We start from the raw sequence: 27,666 nt of genomic DNA, 5'->3' as shown, positions 1-27,666 counted from the left end.
TTTTTGCATCATCAGTTTTATAGCTATTCTTTGGAACTGCTACAGTATCTTAATCAGAATAGATACTAGTCTCAGAGATCAGCTGAGATGAATGCATTCACCCAACTGGCCTTTCAGGGACCATTTTTTTCTCTCTCTTCCTCAATATATAAAAGTATATATACATACATATATATAGTATATATCAGTATATATACATACATATATATAAGTATACATACATTGTATCTACAAACAGATGCAGGATGGATTCTTCAATTTGAGCAGCAAATAAAAAGCCTCATTTTTTAATTTTTTATCTTCACTTATACTTTGATGGTGAGGAGAGTTGCAAAGCTGCTGAAATCTGTACTGGCTTTTAAAATTCTGGGTTCCATAAATGTGAACAAAAATGCATCCTTTTGGCACAGATTGCACTACATAAGTTCCCTGTGAGCAAGTAAAATATATATGTGTACGGTATATATACGTAATGGGATTATAAAACTGTAATGACCTGGGCCTTTAATGTGCAAAAACATGTAACTTCTACAAATTTCAATTCAGATTTTTTTTTTTTTATAAATAAAATTTATAAATCTTCCTATAAGAGCCGAAAAAAAAAAAAAGTTCAGAGAAATCAAAGCCATCTCTTGTGCAAAATGCACAGAATACAAACATAGTTAAAGTTCAAAGGCGGACTCTTGGACAATATATAAAATGTATTCATGGAAAGAAAAAGTCAGTTCCAGGCAGATTCCTATGAATGTTCTGGAACCTGGTATTAATCATGGCAGCTGCTCTATGCAGTCCAAGTGATCTGGTATTGGAAGGCCTGTTAAAACTGTCAAACCTTTATTCCACACAGTGAGTGTGGGGCACACGGGCTGTGTGAATGATATGTCATAGGTGTAAAGATGCATGGCATTGACAGCATCATAGAACGCCAGTGAACCATTGTCATAGTCCAGCAGAATGCCGATACGACGGAGATGGGGCACTGGCTCTATAGCATTCTCCTTGCTGTTGTGCCTTACTACCCAGTTATTATTGCAGCGACAGAGTACCCAAGAGGCAGAATTTTTCCCGATCCATTCATGTTTTGGAGCCGATTTATATGCAATCCCAATAGCATACCTGAAAAATAAAAAAAAAAGAAAAGCAATGGATCATGACATACTAAGTCCCCCAGACCACCGTGGTATTCGAATTTGAACTGCATAGCATAAACAAGCCTGCTCATGTTATGGTGCTTCTGGCTTGGCTAATGTTCAGTGAAGCTTTTTGTCAATTTCAAATCTTCATTTCTTACCATTTTTTAACATCGTCATTCATTCTTTGGTTATGTCTAGGCTTGATTATTGCAACACATTGTATCATGGTATAACCCAGAAAGAAATAAGAAGACTACAAATTATACAAAATACAGCAATAAAAATTATTACTAACTCAAAAAAATACGATCATGTCACCCTCTTCTCAAAAAGAACACTGGTTACCAATCTCGCATAGAATAATTTATAAAATTGCACTTTAAAATCTGACAAACCAACGCACCAATATTTCTGGATCGTTTTCTGATACCATATTCTTCAGTTAGGACACTTACCGTATTTTCACGCATATAACGCGCGCGTTATACGCGTTTTTACCTACCGCGCATACCCCTCGCGCGTTATATGCGTGAGCGCGGTATACAAAAATTTTTTTACATAGCTCCCACCCCGCCCGACGCCCGATTCACCCCCCCCAGCAGGACCGCTCGCACCCACACCCCGAACGACCGCTCGCACGCGCTCCCACCCGCACCCGCATCCACGATCGGAGCAAGAGGGAGCCCAAGCCCTCTTGCCCGGCCGACTCCCCAATTCCCCGACAATATCGGGCCAGGAGGGAGCCCAAACCCTCCTGGCCACGGCGACCCCCTACCCCCACCCCGCACTACATTACGGGCAGGAGGGATCCCAGGCCCTCCTGCCCTCGACGCAAACCCCCCTCCCTCCAACGACCGCCCCCCCCCCAAGAACCTCCGACCGCCCCCCCAGCCAACCCGCGACCCCCCTGGCCGACCCCCACGACACCCCCACCCCCCTTCCCCGTACCTTTGGTAGTTGGCCGGACAGACGGGAGCCAAACCCGCCTGTCCGGCAGGCAGCCAATGACGGAATGAGGCCGGATTGGCCCATCCGTCCCAAAGCTCCGCCTACTGGTGGGGCCTAAGGCGCGTGGGCCAATCAGAATAGGCCCTGGAGCCTTAGGTCCCACCTGGGGGCGCGGCCTGAGGCACATGGGCCCAACCCGACCATGTGCCTCAGGCCGCGCCCCCAGGTGGGACCTAAGGCTCCAGGGCCTATTCTGATTGGCCCACGCGCCTTAGGCCCCACCAGTAGGGACAGCGCACGGAGAGTCGGGGCAGTGCACGGAAAGTCAGGGCGGGTGAACGGAGAGTCGGGACAGTGCACGGAGAGGCGGGGCAGTGCACGGAAAGTCAGGGCGGGTGAACGGAGAGTCGGGACAGCGCACGGAGAGGCGGGGCAGTGCACGGAAAGTCAGGGAGGGTGAACGGAGAGTCGGGACAGCGCACGGTGAGTCGGGGAGGGCGAAAGGAGAGTCGGGGAGGGCGAAAGGAGAGTCGGGGTGGCCAGAGGAGAGTCGGGGCAGGCGAAAGGACAGTCGGGCTGCATGCGCGGTATACCCGTGAGCGTGGTATACAAAAGTTTTTGTACATAAAATCGTGGTTTCTGCGCGCTATACCCATGTGCGCGTTTTACACGCGTTATCTGCGTGAAAATACGGTAGATCAACAGAACAGCATTTGCTGACTATCCCTTCTTTAAAAATAATAGGTACTAGGAGATCTACCATTTTTTTGGTTATAGCACCCCAGCTCTGGAACAATTTACCAATTTACTTTAAAAGCTCATTAAAAAGTTACGGGGCTCATAATCGAAAGAGAAAAACGTCCAAAAACCGGCCTAAGTCGGCACTTGGATGAACATTTCTCAAAAACGTCCAAGCACTGATAATAAAACCGGGTTTTGGACATATTTAAAAACGACCTAGGCCTTCATAGTGCCGCTCAATGTCCAAAGCGAAATGGGGCATTTCGGGAGGCGTGTTGAGGGCGGGAGTTGGGCGGGACGTGGGCCGGCTCAGACTTAGTCGTACAGCATGTATAACCCAAAGTTTTACAACAGAGCCTTGACGGAACATGGTCTAAGTCACAAAAACCCACCTAAACTCACCAGATAAGCACTACAAACACATAACACTGACCCCCACACACTACCCCAGTGATCACCAACCCCCCCCCCCATAAAAATTTTATTCACAACTTTAAATTTCAGCCTCCAGACCATCATCACCTGGCTGCCTGGCATAGGAAAGCCTAGTCGTCCAGCGCAAAGGCAGCTTAAGTCATCTTGGGGGTGGGTTAGGGACCCATAAAGAGGAGGACCCATGCCCATAAGCCCCTGTAATCACTGCATTGATACTGAAACATGTGCACTGCCCTATACACCCCCAAAACTCTTTTGTACTGGCATATAAGTTGCTCCTGCAGCCATAAGGGCTATTGGGATGGTAGATAAGTGGGTCTAGGGGATTCTGGAGGTGGTTTGGGGGGCTCACCGTAACCTATAAGGGAGCTGTAGGGAAGAGAAGCCATGGCCCTGTAAGGTACTCCACTATTTAGGTGGCATGTCTGGGTGTGCAGTCCATCACTTTTCAGACCCCTCCCACGTCCAACAGGGCTTGTTCTAGGCATTTTGGACTTGGATGGAAAGTTGGACGGAAATGTGGTATAAAGATAGACAATTTAGTGGCTTGGACGATCAGATCGGCAGGACTTATAATTAGACAATTTTCGAAGTAAAAAAAAGTTGGACGTATGTTTTGAAAATGTGTCTTAAGCTGTTTTTTTACTTTGGACGACTTGCGAGATGGACGTAAACGGACTTAGACGTCCCTTTCGATTATGCCCCTCCACTTGTATAAGGACGCATTTGAGACATAGATAGGATAATTCATCTATCATTAATGCTTATGCTCTAATACCTAATCTTAATCAGATCTTATGTATAGGTCCCTTACCCTCTCCTCTAGTCTTAGCCATGTTTTCTAAATTATTCTTTGTTACCCTCCAGATGTTTTTTCCCTAAATGTATCTTTATCTTTTTTAAAGATTGTAGTTCACCCCTCTCTCCTTTTGTATCGATAATTATTTGTATGTATACATTGTACGGTTATTTGTATAAAATTGTTTTATTTTTTGTTTTCTAATTTTAAATTGTCATACGCATTGAAGGACTTGATATTGCGGGTACAACAAACTTGAAACATCCAGATCATGCAGACGTCATAAGGGGCCTTTGTACTAAAGTGCGCTAAGCAATTACCCCCAGATTCTATAAATGGTGTCTAAAATTTGGTGCCCAATTATAGACTAGGGTCAGTTACATGCATAACATAATTGCATAATTGGCACTTAATTTGAAATATGTAGCAACAATTGGGATTAATAAGCAGTAATTAGCAGTTGCACGCATAAATGTCATGGGATAGCATGGGTGTGCCAGGGGTATTCCAACTATTCCTGCACACACTGTATAGAATAACTGAACTTATGTGCCTGAATGCTGATTTTTCGGTGCCAGCATTTATGCCTGCTACAGACATGGCACAAGAGGCCATGCTTAGCATTTGGCACATATCTGCTGACTTGTGCTAGTATTCTAAAGCAGATTTGGTATACAGCTCTGCTATTATAGAATGCTAGTTTAGTGCCCAGTTTGTTAACTTTAGGCCTCATTTATAAAATTCTCCCTGAGCATGGATTTGAACATGTTCTAGCTGTTAGCACACAGCCACGCTAATGTTTGCCATGCACTAATTAAACAGGGGAAACAAAACCACAAACACAAAACCAAAGTGGAATTGTCCCAATCAGAATGGTGTGCACTAAACAAAAGTGTCCTTCAACTCATCTGATAAATCCAAATGCCTTTATTCATCCAAAGTCTCATAAAAGACCTCCAATGACTCAATGACCCGACATGCACATGTTTCGGCCTAACCGGCCTGCCTCAGGAGTCTTGCGAGTCTTCACCGTGTCCATTCGAAAAACCGTACAAAGTACAGAAACACACACATCCTCCAAATGCTAAGTGGTTTGTCAACACTTGCTTATCATCTGCAGAGTCTCATTTAATTATTTTGTAGCCATGTGAATGACAAGGTGGGATTATGAGTCATTGGATGTATTTTATGAGACTTTGGATGAATAAAGGCATTTGGATTTATCAGATGAGTTGAAGGACACTTTTGTCTCAATTCTGATTGGGACAATTCCACTTTGGTTTTGTGCCATGCGCTAATAACAGCCGGTGTAGTATAAACCTTGTACATCCTACTTAGTATGGGACGGGGCAGTGACTGAGTGGGGCAAGGACAAAGATTGGATATTGCAGCTATGTAATTAGTGCACGCTAATTGGCTAATTTTCAAGTGTGCAGTTAACATGGGTGCACTTAATAAATACCCCCTCAGGAGGTGACGTCTGGTCCATCTGCACTAATTGCGCTCAACATTAATGCGCAATAGGGAAGTTATCCGTGCAGTAACTGCAGGGAGAATTCTCGACAGCCGCCAACAATTACTGCACAGACTTTGCAGTTACCAGACACTAGTTGCGGCCTCTAGTGCATGGCAAGTGCAAAAGCTAACCACACTTTATTAAAAGGGCCCTTAAGTCAGACAGAACGGCAATTCAAGTTATTTAATTCGTTCTCTATCCCGTTCTCCCCAAAGAGCTCAGAACGAGTTACAAGTTAGACATACATAATACACAGTTAACAGGTTATGATTTGCCATAATTACAATACAAGTTTTATGATGCAAGTTTTTAGCCTAACTTTTTTATTTTTTTATTTTATTTTATTTTTTTAAATCTTTATTCATTTTTAAACTTATAATAAGTGTGATAACATATCCATACAAATAACCAAAAATATATCACTTAATAATCAACAATGATACATATAATATTCTCTTATCTCCCCCCCTTCCCCACCCTTATCTATCATATAATCAATACTTATATAACATGTAACAATAAAAATACCCTCCCTCCCACCCCATAATTAAACTTGTAAATTTAAGGGAAACAAGATTTTTCTAATCATTACAATACTTTGTTAATGGCTCCCAAATATCTTGAAATTTCCTGAAACAACCCTGTTGTATTGCAATAAGTCTCTCCATTTTATAAATATGACATAAGGAGTTCCACCAAAAATTATAATTTAATCTATTCCAATTTTTCCAATTATATGTAATTTATTGAATGGCAACCCCAGTCATTATAAGTAATAATTTGTTATTATTTGTAGATATCTGACTTTTATCCTAACTTGACACATACTAAGTTCTATTACTAATATACATAATATACAGTTTACAGCTTACATTTTGCCACAGTTATCCTTACAACGCAAGTTTTTTCAATAAAAGTTTTTATCCTAACTTGCCTAGGAAAGATGCTTTCATGATGATCTCCTGAGGCAAACTGCTGGCCAGTTCATTACTTGGGACTCAGTTGGAGAGTGAAGGACAATGCAGAGTCAATTATCTCTGCGCAGTCACAGACCATCTAAAACTCCTAGCTTTCTGAAATAGGTTATTCTGGGAAATGAGAGTATGGTGTAGTGGTTAGAGCTACAGCCTCAGCACCCTGAGGCTGTGGGTTCAAACTTCGTGCTACTCCTTGTGACCCTGGGCAAGTCACTTAATCTTCCACTGCACCAATTTCATCAAAAAGGATTGTGAGCCCACCGGGACAGATTGGGAAAATGCTTGAAGTGTCTGTATGTAAACAGCTTTGAGTGTGGTTGTATAACTACAAAAAGACGGTATATAAGTCCCAATCCTGTGCAGTAGTGTCTTCCTTTGTTGGTGTGTGCAGGTATGCACCACGCATATAATTTAGGTTCAGTAGTGAAGGAAAGGGGAGATGAGATTTCCTTCCCTATGCATTTCTCATTAATATTCCCTTTGCCTTTTTTAAGGGAGGGAATTTGTATGTGGTTACACTAGGGTTTGACACATGTTAGTGAAAGAATGTGAGCACCTTTATGTAAGCGTGTGTATGTGTATCTTGCATTATGGGCTGATTCTAACACTTCACTGTTACCCACCACCTACTGCTTTGGATTCCATCTTTCGCCTTTTCCCCTCATTCTCCTTACCTTTCTCTTCTCAGTTTCCATTTGACCCCTTTGTTATCTCTTTTCACTCTACCATAGTGTTTTACATGTTTCACTTAACTTCCACTCCATTTTTATCTTATAATTTATTTTTCCCCATCCCTTCCACTTCCTTCTCTTATTCCACTACCTTCATAACGATCTTTATCCTTATTATACCTTCTTTCCATCCCTCCACATCTTGCTTCCACCAATTCTTTAATGTCTCTTTCTCAGTCCATCTGATCCACTTCTGTCCTTTCCCAGCATCAGCTATCTCCACCATCTTCCTTAGAATCTGCTCACATCTGCATCTCCTACTTTCCACCTTATCTTCTTTCCCCTCTTCTTTCTCTGTCCAGCGTCTGGCCCTCTTAGCATTTTCCCCTTACCCAACATATGTCCTTGCTGTTCTCCACTTTCCCAATTTCTGCTTCCATACCTCTTTAACACCACTATGGGTTATTCTTCATTCAGACAGCTGAGAGGGATGGATGAGGATGTTGTTGAGCCTTTGAATTATGTTTAATTTGGGTTGATGGGAAGGAGGGATGGGGGAGGGGGGGTATCAGCCTCATAAGTCATTTTTCATTTGGGCAGTTGGGAGGGAGACATGGAAAAGCTCTGCAGATTAATCTTTGTTCATTTGGTAGGAGGAATGGAAGTCTGTTGGCCTCGTGGGTTATTTTTCATTTGGGCAGCTGGAGAGAGGGATAAGGGAGGTAGTGCTCCGATTGCGTATTTATATTTGGGATGATTTTCAGCACAGATCAGTTAAGTTGTCTCCCACCCACTAGCAGTCTGACTTTACTATGAGACCAGTGGCTCTTGCAATCCCTTCCCATCTGCCTGAATGAAAAATATCCTATGGGACTGACAGCCCAAATCCCTCCCAAACATCCACATTCCTCCCCTTCAACTGCCATAAAGAAAAAGAGAACAAAAGCACCCACATTCTTTCCAGGTACATGAAAGATTTTCAGTACTAGCTGGCTGTTTAGGTGCCCAAAGATGAAATTAGGTGGCTATGCTTTCACTCCCAGATTCTATAAAGGTTGCCCAAACTAGGGTACAGATCCCAGATCGAAAGCAAGCTAATTCATTAATGAACCATTAACAATGTTAACTGGGCACTAAGTAGGATTTCCATTTGGATCTGCCTGCATGCTATTCTATAACTCTGTGCACCTAAATTGATTTGCATACAGCTCAAAAGGGGAGGAGGCCATGGGAGAGGGCATTGGCAGGTCAGGGGTGTTCCCCAAATTTAGGCACAGTTTTATAGAATAGTTGCCATCAGTTGGGAGCCAGGATTTACACAAAGTTTCAGCAGTCCTTGCACAAGAGGGGAATTTGGATTGGCATACTCTCATAGAGGGTCAGGGGAAGAGGTGAGTTTTAATTGCTTTCCTGAAGCTCAGCAGAGCTTCTAATGATCTCATGTGGGTAGGTAGTTTATCCCAGAGGTGCGGTAGGTAGTGTGAGTAAGTTCTTTTCTGGGTGTTTTCAAGATGAAGGGTGTGTCCCGAGGGCATGCATAATCCTTTTTCATCTTGTCAGCGGAGCACTCGATTCAGGGCGTAGGGTAGAAGTTTGTAGGCCATATAGATCAGTACCATGTCATGGAAGAGTTTGTAGGCCATTACTAGGCCTTTGAATATATATCATCTGTCGATCGGCAGCCAGTGGACAGTGTGCAATTGGGTCTAGTATGCAGAGGTTCTTCAAGAGTTGGATGGCAGCATTTTGTACTCGAAGTCGATGGAGGTTTTTTGCAGTAAGCCCGTTTAGGAGCATGCTGCAGTAGTCCATATGTGAGAGGACAAAGGTGTAAAGTAGTTGTGAGAAGTCCAGCTCTGAGAAGTAGCATCTGATTTTCCGTAGTTGTCAGAGATGGCAGAAGGAGGCAGATACTACTTGGGAGATATGGTCAGAGAGCAAAAGGTCGCCATCATGGATTACCCCTAGGCCGTGTACTTTGTCTTTGGCCGTGAAGGTGGTCGATTCCCAAGAGATCGACAGGTAGGCGAGTTCGGGGTCACTTCCCCGTATACAGAGGAGCTCGTTTTTTGCCACGTTTAGTTTCATCTTGTTTTGGGACTTTCAGCTTTTTTATTTCTGAGAGGCAGTTGTGTAGTTTGGAGATTTGTATTCTTCCTAGCACCTTATTTTGAGCTGCAATTATAGAATTTTTCCCTAACTACTTGGATTTAGGAGAGGGGGGGTACTTGAAAATATAACTGGCTAAATGTGTCTTAAAATCAGCCTAACTTGAGGGCCCTGTTATTATATCTTAGCATGCTCTATTGCGCTAATGTCCTTTAATGCACATTAAGTTTTAATAAAAGAATCTTTTTGCTAGCCAAAATTTAAAGAGCTGAGTTGGGCACATGGCCATTTTCAGAAAATTAGCTTGTTAGTTACCCAACAAAATTACTTTGAAAACTGGAATTTGCTAATTGGCTTGTTAACTAATTAAGCTGCACATGCAAATTGCCATTATACACACCTTTGGCTGCAGTATACAGAAACTGGCCCTAAATGCATAAAATTAACCCATTTAGAGCATGACTATATCTTTTGTGTAGAATGAAGTTGTTAGGATTCACATCATTCCCAGGAAAAATAAACTCTTTACAGATTACAGCACTTCTTTGGGACCAATCTAGTAATTATCCACAGATAGATCCCTTCTTTGGCTGTCTAAACCCCACAAGACCTATCATCTGAATAATTCTTAGACTGAACCCTTAAAAGTATCAAAACCTACAAAGAATCTAGCTCTGAGCCGCACGTGTTTATTTTTAGTCTGAAAACAAGGAACACGAATGCATGAACATTAGCAAAAATAGCCACCACCAAACATTACATCATACCATGTACTTCCGGTAATTGCTACCTCCCAGTAATGGCGTCCGCTATCAATAAATACGTTGCCAGCGACCCCGTAGCTTCCTTGGCTGCTAAAGCGCTCTGGTGTGTGGCTTTTCTTGGAGGAAGTTTCATCGCGTTCAACTGTCAGGTTATCGTGAGACACCTTCAATTTTCGGTGGGCAGTTTTAGGGTCCAGCTTGAATGGTTGACCTAAAATAATAAAAAATGAAATACATTTTTGATGAAATTTGCCTAAGCCTACTGTGCACTGTATAAGAGATTTTTGTTGCAGGCAATGTTTTTTGTTAATCAGCAATCATCATTTCATCTTTCTCACAGCAGAAATGAAACAGACATGGGGACAAATTTTTCACCATCCCAGCAGGAATTCAATTTCCCCGTCCTGTCCCTGTGAGTTTTGTCCCTGTCCCTGCCCCATTCCTGTAAGCTCTGCCTTAACCGCACAAGTCTAAAACACTTATGATTTTAAAATGTTTGAGGCTTGTGCAGACGAGGACAGAGCTTGCAGTGATGGGGCAGTGACAGGAAAAGAACTTGCTGGAACAGGAAAATGAGTTTCCGTGGGGACTGGGAAAAAATTATCCCCTTGTCATTCTCTAATTTTATGTGTGTGTGCATTGGGAGGGGGAGGGGGCAAAGGAGGTCTTTTCACTAGGTCACAGTTACAACTAGTGAAAGCAGTTTTGTGAGGAAGTGAATTTAGCATTTATTAAGATCAGATGAACCATAAAAAGTAGTGAAAAGTAGTGATTTGTAATTATAGCATGCAAATAAAAAGTCAGCATTGTAATTTTTTTTTTTAACACAACGCTACACAGTGTGTTAAAAATTCAATTTCCCCAAATCAGGAGTTGTCTGAGATCATTTCAGGAAAATCAATTTTTAACAAAGATACCTGGAAAAGGAACGCCAGTTATAGGTATTGCAATATTAATTGTGACACCTAATTCAACACAAAAGAAAGGGTCAGTGGCTAGAGGTCAATTAACAATCAAAAAATCGAATAATTATGAAGGCTGGAAGAAAACATACATAACAGACTTACTGTAGATTTCATTTGCAGGGAAATTAAAAAAAAAAAAGTGCTTCCAGCTGGAGATCACCAGGACATAATAAAAGAAATTCCCTTCAATGTTTCTGAGTTCCCTTGGTGACATCAGGAAATGTCCTGATCTTATAGTTAAGAAACAAGTCATCCCCTGTGCTTGAAAAAAAGATGTATGAGCCAATTGTGATTTGACTTCAAAACAAATGAAACTACCAGAGCAGCAGTTATTACCAAGTCAGTGTCTGAAGTTTCCAGAACACCAGAAACATCTAAATTCCAGGAAACAGCCCCTAATTCTCCTATATTTGAGATCTTAGCAATAGGGAGGTAGCATGGTTTCTCTTTATTCTTGTTTTTCTCTTTCCAAATGTTTTACTTGGTGAATGTAATGCTTGAAAATTGCAATAATAATACAAGAACTTCAATTCCACCTACAATGTGTGAAAAGCTATCCTGCCAATGATGCTGCTGTCTATTATAGAAACATGATGGCAGATAAAGGCCAAATGGTCCATCCAGGCTGCCTATCTGTAGCACCCACTATCTTCTCCTCTCCATAAAAGATCCCATGTGCCTATCCTATGCTTTCTTGAATTCAAATGCAGTCTTTGTCTCCACCATCCCTACTATGAAACTATTTCACACATCTACCACCCTTTCTATAAAAACATATTTCCTTAGATTTCTCCTGAGCCTATCACCTCTTAACTTCATCCCATGTCCTCTCACTCTGGAGATTCCTTTCAATTGAAAGAGACTGGCCTCATGTGTATTTATGTCATGTAGGTATTTAAATCTATCTATCATATCTCCCCTCTCCCGCCTTTCTTCCAAATATACATCTTTAAGTCTGTCCCCATAAGCCTTATGATGAAGACCAATGACCATTTTAGTAGCTTTCCTCTGGACCAATTCCATCCTGTTTTTATCTTTTTGAAGGTGCAGTCTCCAGAATTGTACGCAATATTCTAAATGAGGTCTTACCCGAGTCTTATTCAGGGGCATCAATACCTCCTCTTTCCTACTGGCCATTCCCTATGCACTCAAGCATCCTTCTAGATTTCACTGCTACCTTTTCAACCTGTACTGTCACCTTAAGATCCTCTATACCAGTGTTCTTCAACCTTTTTGCACCCGTGGACCGGCAGAAATAAAATCATTATTTTGTGGACCGGCAAACTACTAGGACTAAAATTTAAAAACCCTGTTTACGCCCCATCTCCGCGAGCTCGGTCCCCGCAAACCATCTGATCCCATCTGCACAAGCCGCAATTATGATTTTATATTGAACGTATTTTATTAAAGTATAAAAAGAAACAATATTCTGAACAATTGTGATTTTATAAATACAAATATACAGAGCACGGACCAACAAAACCCCTGTCTCCCCTCCCCTTCACATATATCCTCTCTACTATCAAGAAAACTGAACAAGCCAAGTTATTATAGAATGCTACATAGAAATATCATGCTAACAGAATACTGCAGTCCCCAGTTATGTCTCTAGCAGGATATATAATTCAAATCTGATATATTCTAATGACAAAATAGAAATAAAATTATTTTTTTCTACCTTTTGTTGTCTCTGGTTTCTGCTTTCATCTTCTTTTCACTCCACCATCTGCCCGTTTCATCCAATGTCCCCGTTTCTATGCCCCTCTTCCTTGTCCATCCTCCTCTCTCCTTTTTTCATCATTCATTCCAGCTTCACTGCCTTCTTCATTTTTATCTCTCCTACACCAGATCTAGCATCTTTATCCCTCTCTCATTTCTCTGCTGACCCCCTTTCCAGCATCAATGTCTCTCTACTTTCTCATTCCTCTCTCTTCCCTTTCTCTCATCTGATCTCTCCATTCCACCCTGACCCCCTTCCCCTCCTGTAATCTCCCTGCCAGCTGTTTCCTTCCTTTTTTCTTTCTCCCTACCCTCCTTCCTTTTTTTCCTTCTCCCTTCCCTCCTCCCTTTATCCAACATTAACTCTCTTCCCATCCCTTTCCCTCCTCCCTCCCAGCAGCATCTCTCCTTCTTCTCCCTTCCCTCCTCCCTCTATCCAACATTAACTCTCTTCCCATCCCTTTCCCTCCTCCCCTCCCAGCAGCATATCTCCTTCTTCTCCCTTCCCTCCTCCCTCTATCCAACAGTAACTCTCTTCCCATCCCTTTCCCTCCTCCCCTCCCAGCAGCATCTCTCCTTCTAACTCCCTTCAAGTCCAGTAACAGCTCTCCCTTTTCCAGCACCTTCCCAGCCTCCTACAGTGGCTTCCTCTCCTTCCAGCAGCTCTCGGTACTTGCCTGCAGGAAGTTGTCGGTAAATCACTGCCCTGGCAAATTGGAGAGCTGATGGGAGGAGAGACAGCCACTGTGAAGGCTCCCCAGGATCTTGTTCGCACACACTGACCATCTCCCTCCACCTGCACCTGAATCTGCAGCTCTCTCCGGTCTAATCGCAACTTCCCGCGGCCCTCTTCAGCAACTCAGCAGGGGTGGCGATCAAGACACGCTGCCAACGTCGGGACCTTCACTCTCTGAGTCCCGCCTATTTTGTTTCAACTTCCTGTTTCCGAACAGGCGAGACTCACAGAGGGAAGGCCCCGACGTTGGCAGCCTATCTTGATCGCCTGAGGCTGGGAGGAACATTAATCAGCAGGAACCGCAGTCAGGAGGAACCGCAGTCGGCAGGAAATTTAACTGCCGACTTGATCTCGCCGGCCCTGCGCAGACCGGCAGAAATTTTCTGCGGACCGGCAGCGGTCCGCGGACCGGTAGTTGAAGAACTGTGCTCTATACCACAAAGTGCAGAAACAGAGATCCTAATTTTTTAATAGAATGATTAGGTCAGAAAATAGACATTTGTGCATTCAAAATCCACTAATATTTTATGGAAAGCAGTTATCTAGTTATAACTCCCCACTTATTCCCACTCTCATCCTACCTACCTATTCCCATGTTCCAATGAGTTACAAGTTTAACAGATAGCATATGATTCCAAATCAGTGACCAAGTCTATTGGTATATCCTCCATGTCCTAGGAGAACCTTGTCTAGCACCCAGTTTTTCCATTTTCAATAGATAATAAATCTAATTTTCTACGCTGTCATTGTAGGAGGGCATTGTTGTTGAAAACAAGCTGGTATGCACTTTCTAGCCAAAAGAAATACTTTTTGCAATAAAGAGTGCCTGTTCTAGTTCCCCCTTTGCCACAACATTTGAATTGTATACCCACTTACAATGGTATACTCCGATCAAGTATAACATTAAAAAGATCATTAATTATTTGCTACCAAAAATCTTGAATTCTCTCATAAAACCAAAACATATGTGAAAAAATGGCTGGAGAAGTTTGGATATTTAGGATACTCCACTGATTCCAAAATGTTTGCTAAAAAGACTCGATAAACTGCTATAAACATACACAGCAAAAACTGTGTTGTTCCTGCAAAACTGCATATCTTGAAACTTTAGTATTTTTTTTATTAGGATGCGTAAGCCATCACCAGTTATCAAGTTATTGCTTGCCAGTTCCCTATTCCATGCTGCCAACCACTTGATCTCCCATTTCAGAACTATACTACTTAGACTAGCTCGACAAAAAGGATGCACTGGGAAGACAACCCCCCCCCCCCCATTTTGAAGAGGACCTGCTGGTAGGAGGAAGTGAACATCCCTTCTGCCATTTCTTCTAGTTAAGATACAGGAGGTTGAGGGACCATATGAGGGCCCTGAGGCAGGAGGGAGTGGACATCCCTCCTGCCGATTCAATTTAAAGGTGGGGGGTTGTTGGGGGTCCCTGAGACAGGAGGACATGCTCACTTCGCAGAGCCACTTACAAACCTTTTTATCAACTCCTCATCAATATCAGCCAGAAAACTTAAAACATTTCAATTGATCCCTCCCTCTCCCAAAGATGTAAAATACAAACAAAACAAAATCCAACGAATCTGCAGTAGTTTTCGAACAGCAAAAAAAACAAAAGAAACTACAGGAATGATGTACAAGATGCTGAAACTATTGAAATCAATAAAATTTTGTTGCCCAAGGAATAATTCACTTTAGTTTGAAACCTGGACCTGACACTGTCCATGTTTTGAAAAAAACCTTTTTCCTCAGGGGTCCAGAAGGGAGAAGGGGAGCAAGACGGTTGGCCAAAAGACGAGAAAACAATTTCAAATCAACATTAAGTAAAGAGATCGGGCGGTAAGACCCCGGGTTGTCAGCTTCCTTACCCGGTTTCAATAACAAAGTTACCAACGCCTCGTTAGCATAACGAGGGAAGGAGCCTTTAGTTATAGCTGCATTGTAATAATCAAGTAATGGCTCACAAACACGATGGGAGAGAATATGATAAAACTCGCCAGAAAACCCATCAGGACCAGGAGCCCGGCCCGACTGAAGAGATTTTATGGCAACCTGCAATTCCAACGCATGAAGGGGTTCATTAAGACGGGCTGCGACGGCCGGAACCAAACGTGGCATGCCCGACGATTGTAAATAATCAGAAACGAGGTCCCCAGAGATCTCATCGGGAGCAGCATACAAGTGAGAGAAAAAAATCAACAAGCCTCTCTGCCACCTGCGACGTTTTCGTAACCCGACCCCCACCTGGTGTCTTGAGGGTCAGGATTGGTTTGCGGCCCAGACGAGCATCTACCAGGCAGGCCAAAAATCGCCCCGGCCTGTTACCAAATTGGTGAAATCGATATTTGTGAAAGGCCACCCATTTCATTGAACGTGAGTGGAGCAACGAGTTAAGCGTAGCCTGAGCAGACAAATAGCGTTCCCGTGTCGCAGGAGAGGGAGAAGCCTGAAAGGCACGCTTAGCCGCGCGAAGATCACGCTGGAGGGTCAAGATACCACTGCTAATGCGTCGATGTCTGGCACAGAGGAAGGAAATAATGTGACCTCGAAGCACGGTCTTGGCGGCTTCCCAAAACAAAATGGGATCCTCTTGATGGGGGCCATTATGGTGTAGATAGTCATCCCATTGTGACTCCAAAAAGGTTTTAAACTCCTCATCTTGGGCCAAATAAAAGGGAAATTGCCAAGAGGAAGAACGAACATAGGACGGATCCAAATGAATATCAATCCAAATGGGAGCATGATCAGAGACTGCCAGGGGGCCTATTTCCGCTGACGACACCGAAGAGAACAGACCCACCGATATAAAAATGTAATCAATACGAGACCAGGTATTGGGAGCTCTAGAAAGATGGGTATAGTCACGGACCTCCGGATGTAAGAGACGCCAGGGAGAGTGTCACAAAGATCAGCAAGAAGATGCCCTCGAGTCCCAAGAGTGGCGGAGGAAGGTCCCGACTTATCCAGGACAGGGTCACCAACCAAACTGAAATCACCCACCAAGAGCAACGGATCGCCAGCATATCAGAAATGGAGAGAAACCAAATCACGAAGAAACGGCTTCCGACGAGTTAGGGCCATACACCACCAGTAACAGATAACTCCGGTCCCCCAACGAGATTCGCAACAGTAAGTGGCGAACTTCCGGAGATTTATCGAGGACCTGCACTCCAAGCGGGGAAGATTTCCGAATCAGTACCGCCACGCCCTGATGACGTCCCGGAGAAGATGCAAAATAAACCTCCCCCACCCAAGAACGACTTAATTTAAGATGTTCCTCATCAGTGAGCCGGGTTTCTTGTAAACAGGCAATATCAGTATGGTGACGTTGAAGCGCGGCCAAAATTTTAGACCTCTTTATCGGGGAGGTAATACCTCCCACATTCCAAGAAGTAAGCCTAAAAGGTAAACTTACAGCAGCCAGAGGAGAGAAAAGAGAAGACCTATGTAAAGATAAAACCACCAATCAAAAACCCCAGGAGCCCAGCCTCCCCCAGGATCCACAGCACCACTGTATGGCAAAACAGGGAACGAGAGGAAAAGAAGAAACTCAAGAATCAACACATTGTGTAGGCTAGAAAGAAGAAAGAAAGAAAAAGAAGAAAAAACACAACCCCCCAAACACCCCAGAAGGAGCAGACAATGCAACAAAAGATATAATCCCAAAAAACAAAACCCAGCATCAGTGAGAGAAAACCACCCCCTTCCAAAACCCAGCCCAATCGAACCCAACCCACTCCCCCAGAACCAAATCCCAAGTCCCAACATAAGCACACTCCGTGTCCCACGAAAGCAGGACAGAGAGAAGGAGTCACGAACCAATGTAACCCAGGCCCCAGATCCCCCACCCCTCCATCAATAGCACTGATCACATATGAGCAAAGAAAGCCAGTCACATACATACTCCCCCGACCCCAAAACTCCCACAACACCTCCCCATACCCCAGCCCAAACGAGCCCAAAAGTAGAAAACCGAATCAAACTGGAGCAACCACATGGGGAAAGACCCATCAAACCCAGAAGACAGCCTCCATGTGACCCATCCCTTCAAACACCCCAAACACCAAGCTGCAAGCACTCAAGAAGATGCACCAAGCAGGGAATCCCCAGGGCAGTCTAAAAGCGCCCAAACCCAGCCCCGCACACAAAATGGCCCAGCAGGATCCCCATACAGGCGACCAAGAGGGAAATACCAAGCAGACAGGAGTTAACCTGTCTGAAAATGGGCACTATAAGGACTAGCTAGCCCTTATGACAGGCAAAGCAGGCCCCAAGGAAAAACAGAAGCAAACAGCAAAACCAACTGCAAACACACAAGCCTCATCCAACCCCAAGTCTCACACAAACAGCACACCACACACCAGCAATCACACAGCAAACCAATACCCCATAGAAATCAAGCCTCCCCCACTGAAGGGCGAGAACAGGGAAGCTGAAGAACACAGGTCCATAGTCCACAAATCCAGAAACAGTCATTCCAAAGCAGAGAGGCAGTGGTCCCGGGAAGGATCAGCAAAGAGCCATGGCACTCAAAGGGCTCTATCAGGGCGCCGATGAGGGACCCGGGTCAGCCGGCAGCGCATCCAAAAAGTCTTGAGCGGCTTCCACGGTGGTATAACTCTGCCATCCCGCGCTGGTCCATATCTTCAGGTGTGCCGGATACTGGAGCATAAAGCATTGCTTACGGTCAAATAAGGCCGAGCACACCCTGGAGAAATGTCTCCGACGTTCTTGGAGAGCCAATGAGTAATCCTGAAACAACCGGATCGGAGAACCCTCATATTCAAGGGTGTTACGCCGCTGTTTGTAAGCTCTCATCAAACAGCACTTGTGTGCAGAGTTGTGCACCTTCACAACACAACCCTGGCTCTAGTCAGATCTTCAGAGCACCGGCCCAAACGGTGAGCCCAGTCCAAACGAAGAGGCCCCATTCCAGCCGGCAGGGGAAATTCTTTTGTAAGCCAGGCTTCCAGGGTGGGCAGAAGACGAGGGTCTGGCACCATTTCTGGAAAACCAATCAGCCTGATGTTATCCCGTCGCGACCGGTTTTCCAGATCATCGATTTTCTTGGCTTGATGCTGCACAAGCTCTCTAAGGGAGAGGAGGTCAACCGCTGAGGAAGTGTGCGCCTCCTCCACCAGCACCACTCTAGATTCAAGCTCCCCCGTGCGCCTCGTAGTGTCGGTAAGCAGAGTCTCAAGAGTGGTAAGCTGCCCCGACAGGCCATCAAAGCGCGAGTCCAGCGCTTGGACACGGATGCGGAAAGGGCCTCTATATGCGCTTCAGAGAGGGGCAGCGTGGAACCCGCATCAGCGGTTGCCACCGCCGCCATTTTTGCGACAGATTTAGAAGGCTGCGGCTCCTTATCTCTGTCCTTCCGCGTGGTCCGTCCGCTCATTGCTAGGCTAGTGGATTGGACAAACCGGTCCATACACCGACCCGATCCCCCGAAAGGAGCAGCGAAAAGCAACAGCAGGTTAGATGAGGCGGGGAGGATCATGGGGCCCAGGAGCACGAGCTAGGCACGTCCTGCTCTGCTCAACACATCACGTGACCTCCCGTTTGCACTTTTTATAAGTTTTCAAAATTAATAAAGATTAAAAAAAACAAAAACAAAAACCCCCAAACCCTTAAAACCATAGGGGCATTAAAAGTATGAGGGCTTAGATCAAAAATATAAAAGAAAATGAAAGCACTCTTATAAAAGGAGAACTGGAACCAACTTATGAGCTATAGGTGGTGGGCACCAAATCTTTGAAATAAAACAGATAAAAAAGGAAAGATCGATACCGTAGTTTCAGTTGTAAGGGCTCAATACCACCCACAATAAAACGGGTGCTTTAAAAGCTTTGGGGCCCGAACATTAAAAACTAAAGCTACTAGTGTAAAACCTAGGGCTCCTTTTACGAAGGTGCATTAGGGCCTTAGCGCGCGCTAAAATTCCGCGCACGCTAGCCGCTACCGCCTCCTCTTGAGCAGGCGATAGTTTTTCAGCTAGCGTGCGTTATAGCATGTGCTAATACGGTGCGTGCGCTAAAAACGCTAGCGCACCTTCGTAAAAGGAGCCCCTAGTGAATCCTGATTATATGTGAACAACTGGCAATAAAAAGGAATTTAAAACATGCTTATCGTGCCAGAGATGTGTACGCTAGGAGCGAAAGAGAAAACACGCCGCCGGAAAAGCTAAGTTAATAGAAAAGTGGCGTGATGACGACAACCAGCGCGTAGTGGCGGTGTGAGGGGCGTGTGAAAATGATGTGGGGCCAGAACTTATGTGAAAGCACTAAGATCCAAATAAAAAAAACGAGATGACAGATTTACTTTGGGCGAATTTTACGGGGGAAACAGAGTGAACAGATTACAAATCATTAAATATGTATCTGAGAACTAATCGGTTGTGTGTTATGGAATGTGTGCTCTGATTTGATATGTGTTATGGGTCTGAAGACTGGATGCTAAGTATTAATGTGTATGGGATGTGCGAGTCTATGGGAATGGACGACGAGATGGTAGATGAAGTTCAACGTTGAGAAATGTACAGTATTGCATGTGGGAAACAGAAACCCGAGGTACAACTATACGATGGGAGGGATGTTATTGAATGAGAGTATCCAAGAAAGGGACTTGGGGGTAATAGTGGACATGACAATGAAGCCGACGGCACAGTGCGCAGCGGCCGCTAAGAGAGCAAATAGAATGCTAGGTATAATCAAGAAGGGTATTACTACCAGAACGAAAGAAGTTATCGTGCCGTTGTATCGGGCGATGGTGCGTCCACATCTGGAGTACTGCGTCCAATATTGGTCGCCATACCTTAAGAAGGATATGTCGATACTCGAGAGGGTTCAGAGGAGAGCAACACGTCTGATAAAAGGTATGGAAAACCTTTTATACACTGAGAGATTGGAAAAACTGGGACTCTTTTCCCTGGAGAAGAGGAGACTTAGAGGGGATATGATAGAGACTTACAAGATCATGAAGGGCATAGAGAGAGTAGAGAGGGACAGATTCTTCAAACTTTCGAAAAATAAAAGAACAAGAGGGCATTCGGAAAAGTTGAAAAGGGACAGATTCAAAACAAATGCTAGGAAGTTTTTCTTTACCCAATGTGTGGTGGACACCTGGAATGCGCTTCCAGAGGGCATAATAGGGCAGAGTACAGTACTGGGGTTCAAGAAAGGATTGGACAATTTACTGCTTGAAAAGGGGATAGAGGGGTATAGATAGAGGATTACTGCACAGGTCCTGGGCCTGTTGGGCCTCCGCGTGAGCGGACTGCTGGGCACGATGGACCTCAGGTCTGACCCAGCGGAGGCATTGCTAAAAAAAAAAAAAAAGAATGTATGGCATATGAAGCAATGCCTAGGACAAATACAGCATGACAAGATTTGTACAGCATATAAAGCAATACACAGGAAAAATACAAAATAATAAAATCCACAACATGATAGAACATAATTGTTTTTTTACAATGCTTGAAACAATGAATAGCCATGAAAAATATATAGTATATGTCACCGATGGGTATGCTTTTTTGATTTTTGATTAGGATAATGTGCAGCCAGATTGCGAAAGCATGCACAGTGTGTATGGAGACCTATGTGATATGGCATGTACATAGAAACAAACCATAACCATAACTTAGGCCCTCTTTTACTAAGGTGCGCTAACCAACGTGTGCATGTTAGTCTATGGACACGCTAGCGTGTGCTAATTCGATTAGCACACCATACATTATTAATATACCACAATAAATTATCTGGAAAGATTTTGCATCATAAATGGATACAAACTGTGGTCCCGTATATACAGTAATTTAGAACACAAAGACATGAATTGTCTTGTTCCAATATACAGACTGGATATGATGACGCGCATGTATGGATGTGAAGCAGAAAAAACAAGCACTAATCACTTAATATTCTCTGTCTCTCGTTTTTAATGCGTTTGCATAGGGTTCTTGGTGGCTGCTACAACCATTGGTAGCAGCAACCACGGAGAACCCTTTTCCGCATCTGCAAGAAAGACTGGTTAAAACCAGTTTTACTTGTAAGGAAACCTTTTATGCATCAGGGCCCGAGCCGAGTCTGCTGTTGTGCCCTGTCAGCCAAGGGCGGTCCTTGAGAAGGAAGTATACTGGGAAAACAGCTGCTGGAGAAAACAAGTTCACTTTTTCTTCAGCCTCTCATTAGTGGTGAGTCATAGCACAGCACTTGCCTTGGCACAGATACCAAAATATAGAGTTCCAGAGAGCCTAAAAAAAAATGTGCCTGGAAATCAGTTCTACAGAAATACCTTCTGAGTTGGTGTCCATGGTATTATGCTAGAATTTCTTTGTGCTTGCATAGTTCTTTCTAGAGACTGACCTCTAATTGTCACTTTGAAATGGTGCCCACACATTACAGTATTAGTACCGTGCATTCAAATGCAGGAAATGAATTAAAACCCAGTAGAAATAATATGGGAGAGAAACATTTCTGTTGCTATTGGCAAGTATTTTATGCTTTGGAATGGTTCTTTTGGACAATAACAGGATGTAGTAAGATGGGATGTCTGCTCTGAGCCAGACAAGCTTCTGCTATTGTGCAACAGATTAGAAAGACCCTTTTTGTCTCTGCCAAAGAAGATGCTTGCACCATTTGGAGGAACATATACGATGCATGTGACCCAGAAAAGCTTTGTCAACTAGTCCCACATGTGGGAATCCTTTCATTGATCCAAAACTAAAAGGTCCTAGTTGATGCTTTTTTCCCCCCCTGTATCTTTTTCTTCTGTTGCCAACATTTGATTCTGTGCACTGGATGCCAAGAAAGACCTTCCTGAACAGTCGTGCTGTGAACTATCTCTACCATATTAAAATCCTAGTAAATTCTATATAGTCCCCCTAAAGTTTGGTGCCTATATTGGCTTCCTATCTAATGGCGTAGTATTGTGTGTGTGTGTGTGTGGGGGGGGGGGGGTGGGTGGACAACCCCAGGCACCAACTTGGTGGGGATGCCGGTACCTCTCCTTTTCTCCACCCCTGGTCCTATCCTTCCCCTTCCTGCCGCGTGCATGTGCTTTCCCTTGCCCATATGTCTCTAACTCTTCACCAGCTCCAACCTGCTGCATGTGCTGCCTTCAACTCTCCCTCTGAAGTAACTTCCTGGTTGCGGGACCAGGAAGTGACATCAGAGGGAGAGTCGAGGCCGGCGTGGTCAGCAGGTTGGAGATGCTGTTCGTGCTGGCAAAGTTAAAGAGGTACGGGAGAAGGGGTGTGTGCGCATGTAATGGGGGGCAGGGAGAAGGTGAGGAGGCGGAGAAGGAAGGGGAGTGCCACCACCCCAGACGCCTCCCACCCTCGCTATGCCACTGTACCTAGCCAATGCAAGCACCTAACTCATTTGATTAATTGGCTAATAGGTTTAATTGGTGCTAATTGGCACTTAACACCTCATAATTGTCATTAATCGGACTTAATTAATCTTTATGAATTTTAGTAGCATGAGAAGGCAAGGAAAAGAGAAACGGTGGGATTTTTTTAAAGTGCCTATACCGATGCCTAAAACTCTGAATGCTTGGAAGGCAATTCTAGAATTTGATGCCAAGATGTAGACGTATGGACATCTAATGCATAACCACCTGACCTTCCAGATAAGTGACTGTATTACTGAATAAGGATGGTGGTGGGGAACAATGAAGTGTAATGATGGTTCCCATGTTCCTTTCTTTTCAGTAGGAGAAATATATGGCACTGAGCACTTCTTTCACTAATAATGTTTCTTTTTGAAGACATTTTAGCACATGGGTGGTGTTTATTTATTTATATTTTATTCTTATTTTTGAAGTCCTGAAAATTTTACCAAGATGTAGATGACAAAATGGATCATGCTTAGTACTAATTCCATAAAGGCACTTAAGCGCACCTGTACCACCACAAAATACCAGAACAAAGCTGCATTATTCAGAACAGTGGCATAGCAAGGGTGGGAGGTGCCCAAGGCAGTGACACCCCCCCATCCTCTTCTTCTCCCCCCCATTATGCACACATGCCCCTTTCCCTGTACCTCTATAACTCACCAGCACGAGCAGCAACTCCAACCTGTTGCTCACGCCGGCCTCAGCTCTTCCTCTGACATCACTTCCTGGTTGTGGGGCATGGAAGTGACATCAGAGGGAGAGCCGAGGCCATCATGAGCAGCAGGTTGGAGTTGCTGCTCGAGCCTATGAAGAGTCAGAGGTTCGGGGGGGGGGGGAGTGAAGGCATGCACACAGCAGGGGAGGGGTGTGAAGGAATAGGGTTACCAGATTTTCCATCTGGTAAAGGAGGATGTGGGGCCCCGCCCCTGGGCTCGCGCCATTACACCCCCGGGTCTGCCCCAGCCCCACGACCTTCTGCCCCCAAACCCAGTCCCACACAAACCTCTTCGGGCCGGGGCTGGAATGCAGCTGCGTTTATGCACCCACTACAGGTCAAAGTGCATCATGCAATGTATGTAACTGATAATGTTCTATAAATTGCACACAATTGGCAATCTGACCATGATCTCTCCATGCTCCGTCTACATGTATACCCCATTGGAGATAAACGCTAAGCAAATTTGGCACGTGCTTTATAAAATACTTATGCGTTTACATGCATAAGTGCCAAATATTGGCACCTTTGATACACGTGTACTAGAATTCTGAACATTACTTATGCACTTATTTATTTATTCATTCAATTTTCTATACTGTTCTCCCCAGGGAGCTCAGAACGGTTTACATGAATTTATTCAGGTACTCAAGCATTTATCCCTGTATGTCCTGGTCGGCTCACTATTTCATGTAACTGGGGCAACAGGGGGGATTATGTGACTTGCCCAGGGTCACAAGGAGCAGTATGGGTTTGAACCCACAACCTCAGGGAGCTGAGGCTGTAGCTTTAACCACTCTAGAAATCAAAACATGGTAAAAGTGAGCCAAGTATGAATCTATTGTGACATCACTGATGAGGTTGGCTCTTAGGCATTGGTTGAACGAGGCATGTTGATGTCACATTACTAGCTCTGGTTATCAGAGGCTGAAACTTTTCACACTATTTATTCAATTTTCTATACTGTTCTCCCAGGAGAACTCAGGATGGTTTACATTAATTTATTCAGGTACTCAAGCATTTTGATCTGTCCGTCCTGTCGTGCTCACAATTTATCTAATGTACTTGAGGCAATGGGGGGATTAAGGATGCTAAGGCTGTAGCTTTAATCACTGTGCCACACTCCCCCACCCCCCAATTCTGTATAAGTTGCCCAAATTTGGGAGTGGATCCTACATTCCATGCATCAACTAATTATACAATTAGATGTTAACAATAATTTTTATTAACAAGTATTTAATTGGAAATAATTAGGAATTACGCACAAAACTGCCTAAAACCCTATTCTATAACGCATGCACCTAAATGTTTCAGAATACCTGCATTTGCACACATAACTGCCATCAGCTGGGAATTAGCATTTACAGCAGCCTTTGATAGGCTTAAGTGCTTGAATCCAAAGCTAGGTGAAAGTGTACTAAGCTAGTATTTTCTAAAGGGCACACTTCGCAGAGTGCACTTTACAGAATTCTATCTTAGGACAGACCATAACAGCACCTAATTTTGGGTGCCATTTACTGAATCTATCCCTTGATGCTCAATGGTACTACTACTACTACTACTACTACTACTACTATTTATCACTTCTATAGCGCTGAAGGGCATACACAGTGCCATACATTTTGACATTAAATAGATGGTCCCTGCTCAGAAGAGCTTGAACAGACAGACATGACATATAGGGTTGGGAAAGCAGAACCCAAGGTGAGAGGAGGAGTTGAAAGCAGTCTCGAAGAGAAGGTCTTTTATCTTGGACTTAAAACACTGCCAGAGACGAAGCCCACTGTAGGCATACGGGCAGTTTCTTAAAGGTATAAGGCACAGCGAGACAGAAGGGATGGAGTCTGGAGTTGGCAGAGTAGAAGGATACATATAGGAGTGATTTACCAGCTGCGTGGAGCTCACTGGGGTGGGGGGAGGGAGTACATAGGGGAGATAAGTGAAGAGAGGTAGTGAGGGGCAGCCGAGTGAATGTATTTGTAGGTCAGTAAGAGGAATTTGAATTGTATTCAGAAACGGATGGGGTAACTTGAGTATAGCAGCTCTCATGGATTATGGGTCGTGCAGAGTTTTGGTAGTATACTTGAGGAAAGGTCAGATTTTGATAGTACAGTATTATAGAGGAATAAACAGCAGGTTTTAGCGATATAATATAATATAGAATGGACATCTATGAACCATTTTTGATAAAGCATTTACTCTCTGCCAGTGTACAAACATGCATGCAGTTGAAAGGTCAATAGATCATAGGAAATCCTGTAGCAGCTTGAAATGTGCTAATTGGAAAATATTCCTCAGTAATTTGCAGAAAGTGTACAGCCTTCTTCTCTCCCTTCTTAAGCTTCTCAGGAAACTGTCTGATAAGTCTGTCAAATTGTACGAGCACCATGAATCATGGATCAAACAGTTGCCAAAGCACCAATAAGAAATATCAAATGCTTAAAATCACATGCATCAGGATAAAATCTTTTTATCACAAAGCAGGGTCTGTCTGACCAACTAGAATCTCACGTAGACCGTCCTGGTATCCCCTAGGAGAGGTAATCGAAATGACCTTTTAAAGTCTTGCCTTGTATGTTGCTGTGTACAAACAGAATGGGCAGCTGCTATTCTGAAATGGAAAGGACTATATTAAATCTCAATGGAAAATAATTCAGACCAAGATGTTGCTATTGCTGGTATGTGGCTGACGTCCGAAGATGTGCAAAATCCCCCAGATTCTATAAATGGCACCCAAAACACTTTTCTATCAAAGGTAAATGCAGAGTTTTGCAGTTTGGATGCAAGACGCCGCGGGAAAGGACTGTTGAATAACTGATGGAGCACCGCTTACCATTTAAGCAAACTAAGTGAGTTTTTGATTTTTCTGTTGTTGCCTGCTATTGGAGCTGATTTACCTGTATAGTGCTACTTTGCATTATAAGGACATTGGAAATTATTGTTTTTTTTTTTTTTTTTTATTATGCTGAACTAAAACCTACAGAAGAACTTATTTGAGCATGGGAATTTTTTTGGCCAATGAAGCTCATCTGAAGCCTATTTTCGCCCAACTTTTATATGCACCCTCCCACTTAAACAACCGCCTAAATAGGAACCTCTATTCCAGACAAAGGAGAACCCAGTCCCCTTTCTCCTACCCCCCTTATAAAGGAACTAAGCGCAAAAAGATGTACGACAACCTACTAGCAACACATGCAGCTAAATTGGACCCCTCCATCACCAACCTACTGACAGCTTCAACTGACCTCAAAGCTTTTCGAAAAGAAATCAAAACCATACTATTCAAGAAATACATTCTAATTTCCTAACCCCACTCCTCTCCCCTCTCTCCCCTTCTTAGGATCCTCCCTTCAACATGTGATTTAGACCTAACGCCTTTAACTGTATTCCTCTTCCTGAAAACGTCCAGCTATCGTTTAGATGTATTAGGCCCTACGTCGTTAATTGTATTCCTATTCCTGGAAATGTCCAGTTATCTTTTTGTTGTAATCCGCTTAGAACTGCAAGGTACAGGCGGAATAGAAGTCATTAATGTAATGTAATGTAATGTAATGTGCGGGGGTAATAGTAAAGGAGCAAAGTAATTTTACTCTGTTAGGAGGCTAGCTCCAGAATTTTCAGCATACAAGTTAGATGGGGCACAAGAACCCCCACCCTTCCTGCTGGCATCTCTCCCTCCTTTCGCCTAGACAATTGGGGGTCTCTTAACCCTACTCCCCCAAGTCCTTGTACCTTTTAAGTTCTTTTGTACCTTGCTGGTAGTGAGCAGCGACTCATACTTTTTGCTTGTGCTAGCCCTGAGCCTTCTTTCTGATGCAACTTCCTGGTCCTGCGCGCTTAATTAAAGACCCACCAAGGACCCATCTACACATATAGCTCCTTTCATTTACATGCTGGACCATTTGTTTGCATGTTGCATGCTGGCGGCAGGATGGATGAGGACGTTCAAACTACAATGAAGATTTTAATTATCGGCGAGAGTGGGGTGGGAAAGTCCAGATAATCCCTTCCTGAGGAAGCATGCATATCGCGAAA

General features: G+C 43.8%; 1 protein-coding gene across 4 annotated transcripts in view; it reads right to left on the bottom strand.

The window, feature by feature from the left end:
• Positions 1–487: 487 nt before the first annotated feature.
• MID1 (midline 1) overlaps positions 488–27,666 on the bottom strand; it is a 505,597-nt gene continuing 478,418 nt past the window's right edge. For all 4 annotated transcript variants that reach the window (XM_033949016.1, XM_033949015.1, XM_033949019.1 and 1 more), the window contains 2 exons: positions 10,097–10,304; positions 488–1,116 (listed from right to left, as the gene is read on the bottom strand). In XM_033949016.1, coding sequence (XP_033804907.1) covers positions 768–1,116; positions 10,097–10,304 — 557 coding nt within the window. In that variant the 3' untranslated portion in view covers positions 488–767. The remainder of the gene's footprint in view (positions 1,117–10,096; positions 10,305–27,666) is intronic.

Source organism: Geotrypetes seraphini, chromosome 6, assembly GCF_902459505.1.
Source record: "Geotrypetes seraphini chromosome 6, aGeoSer1.1, whole genome shotgun sequence".
Taxonomy (NCBI): Eukaryota; Metazoa; Chordata; class Amphibia; order Gymnophiona; family Dermophiidae; genus Geotrypetes; species Geotrypetes seraphini.
This window is presented reverse-complemented; position numbering and strand designations above follow the sequence as displayed.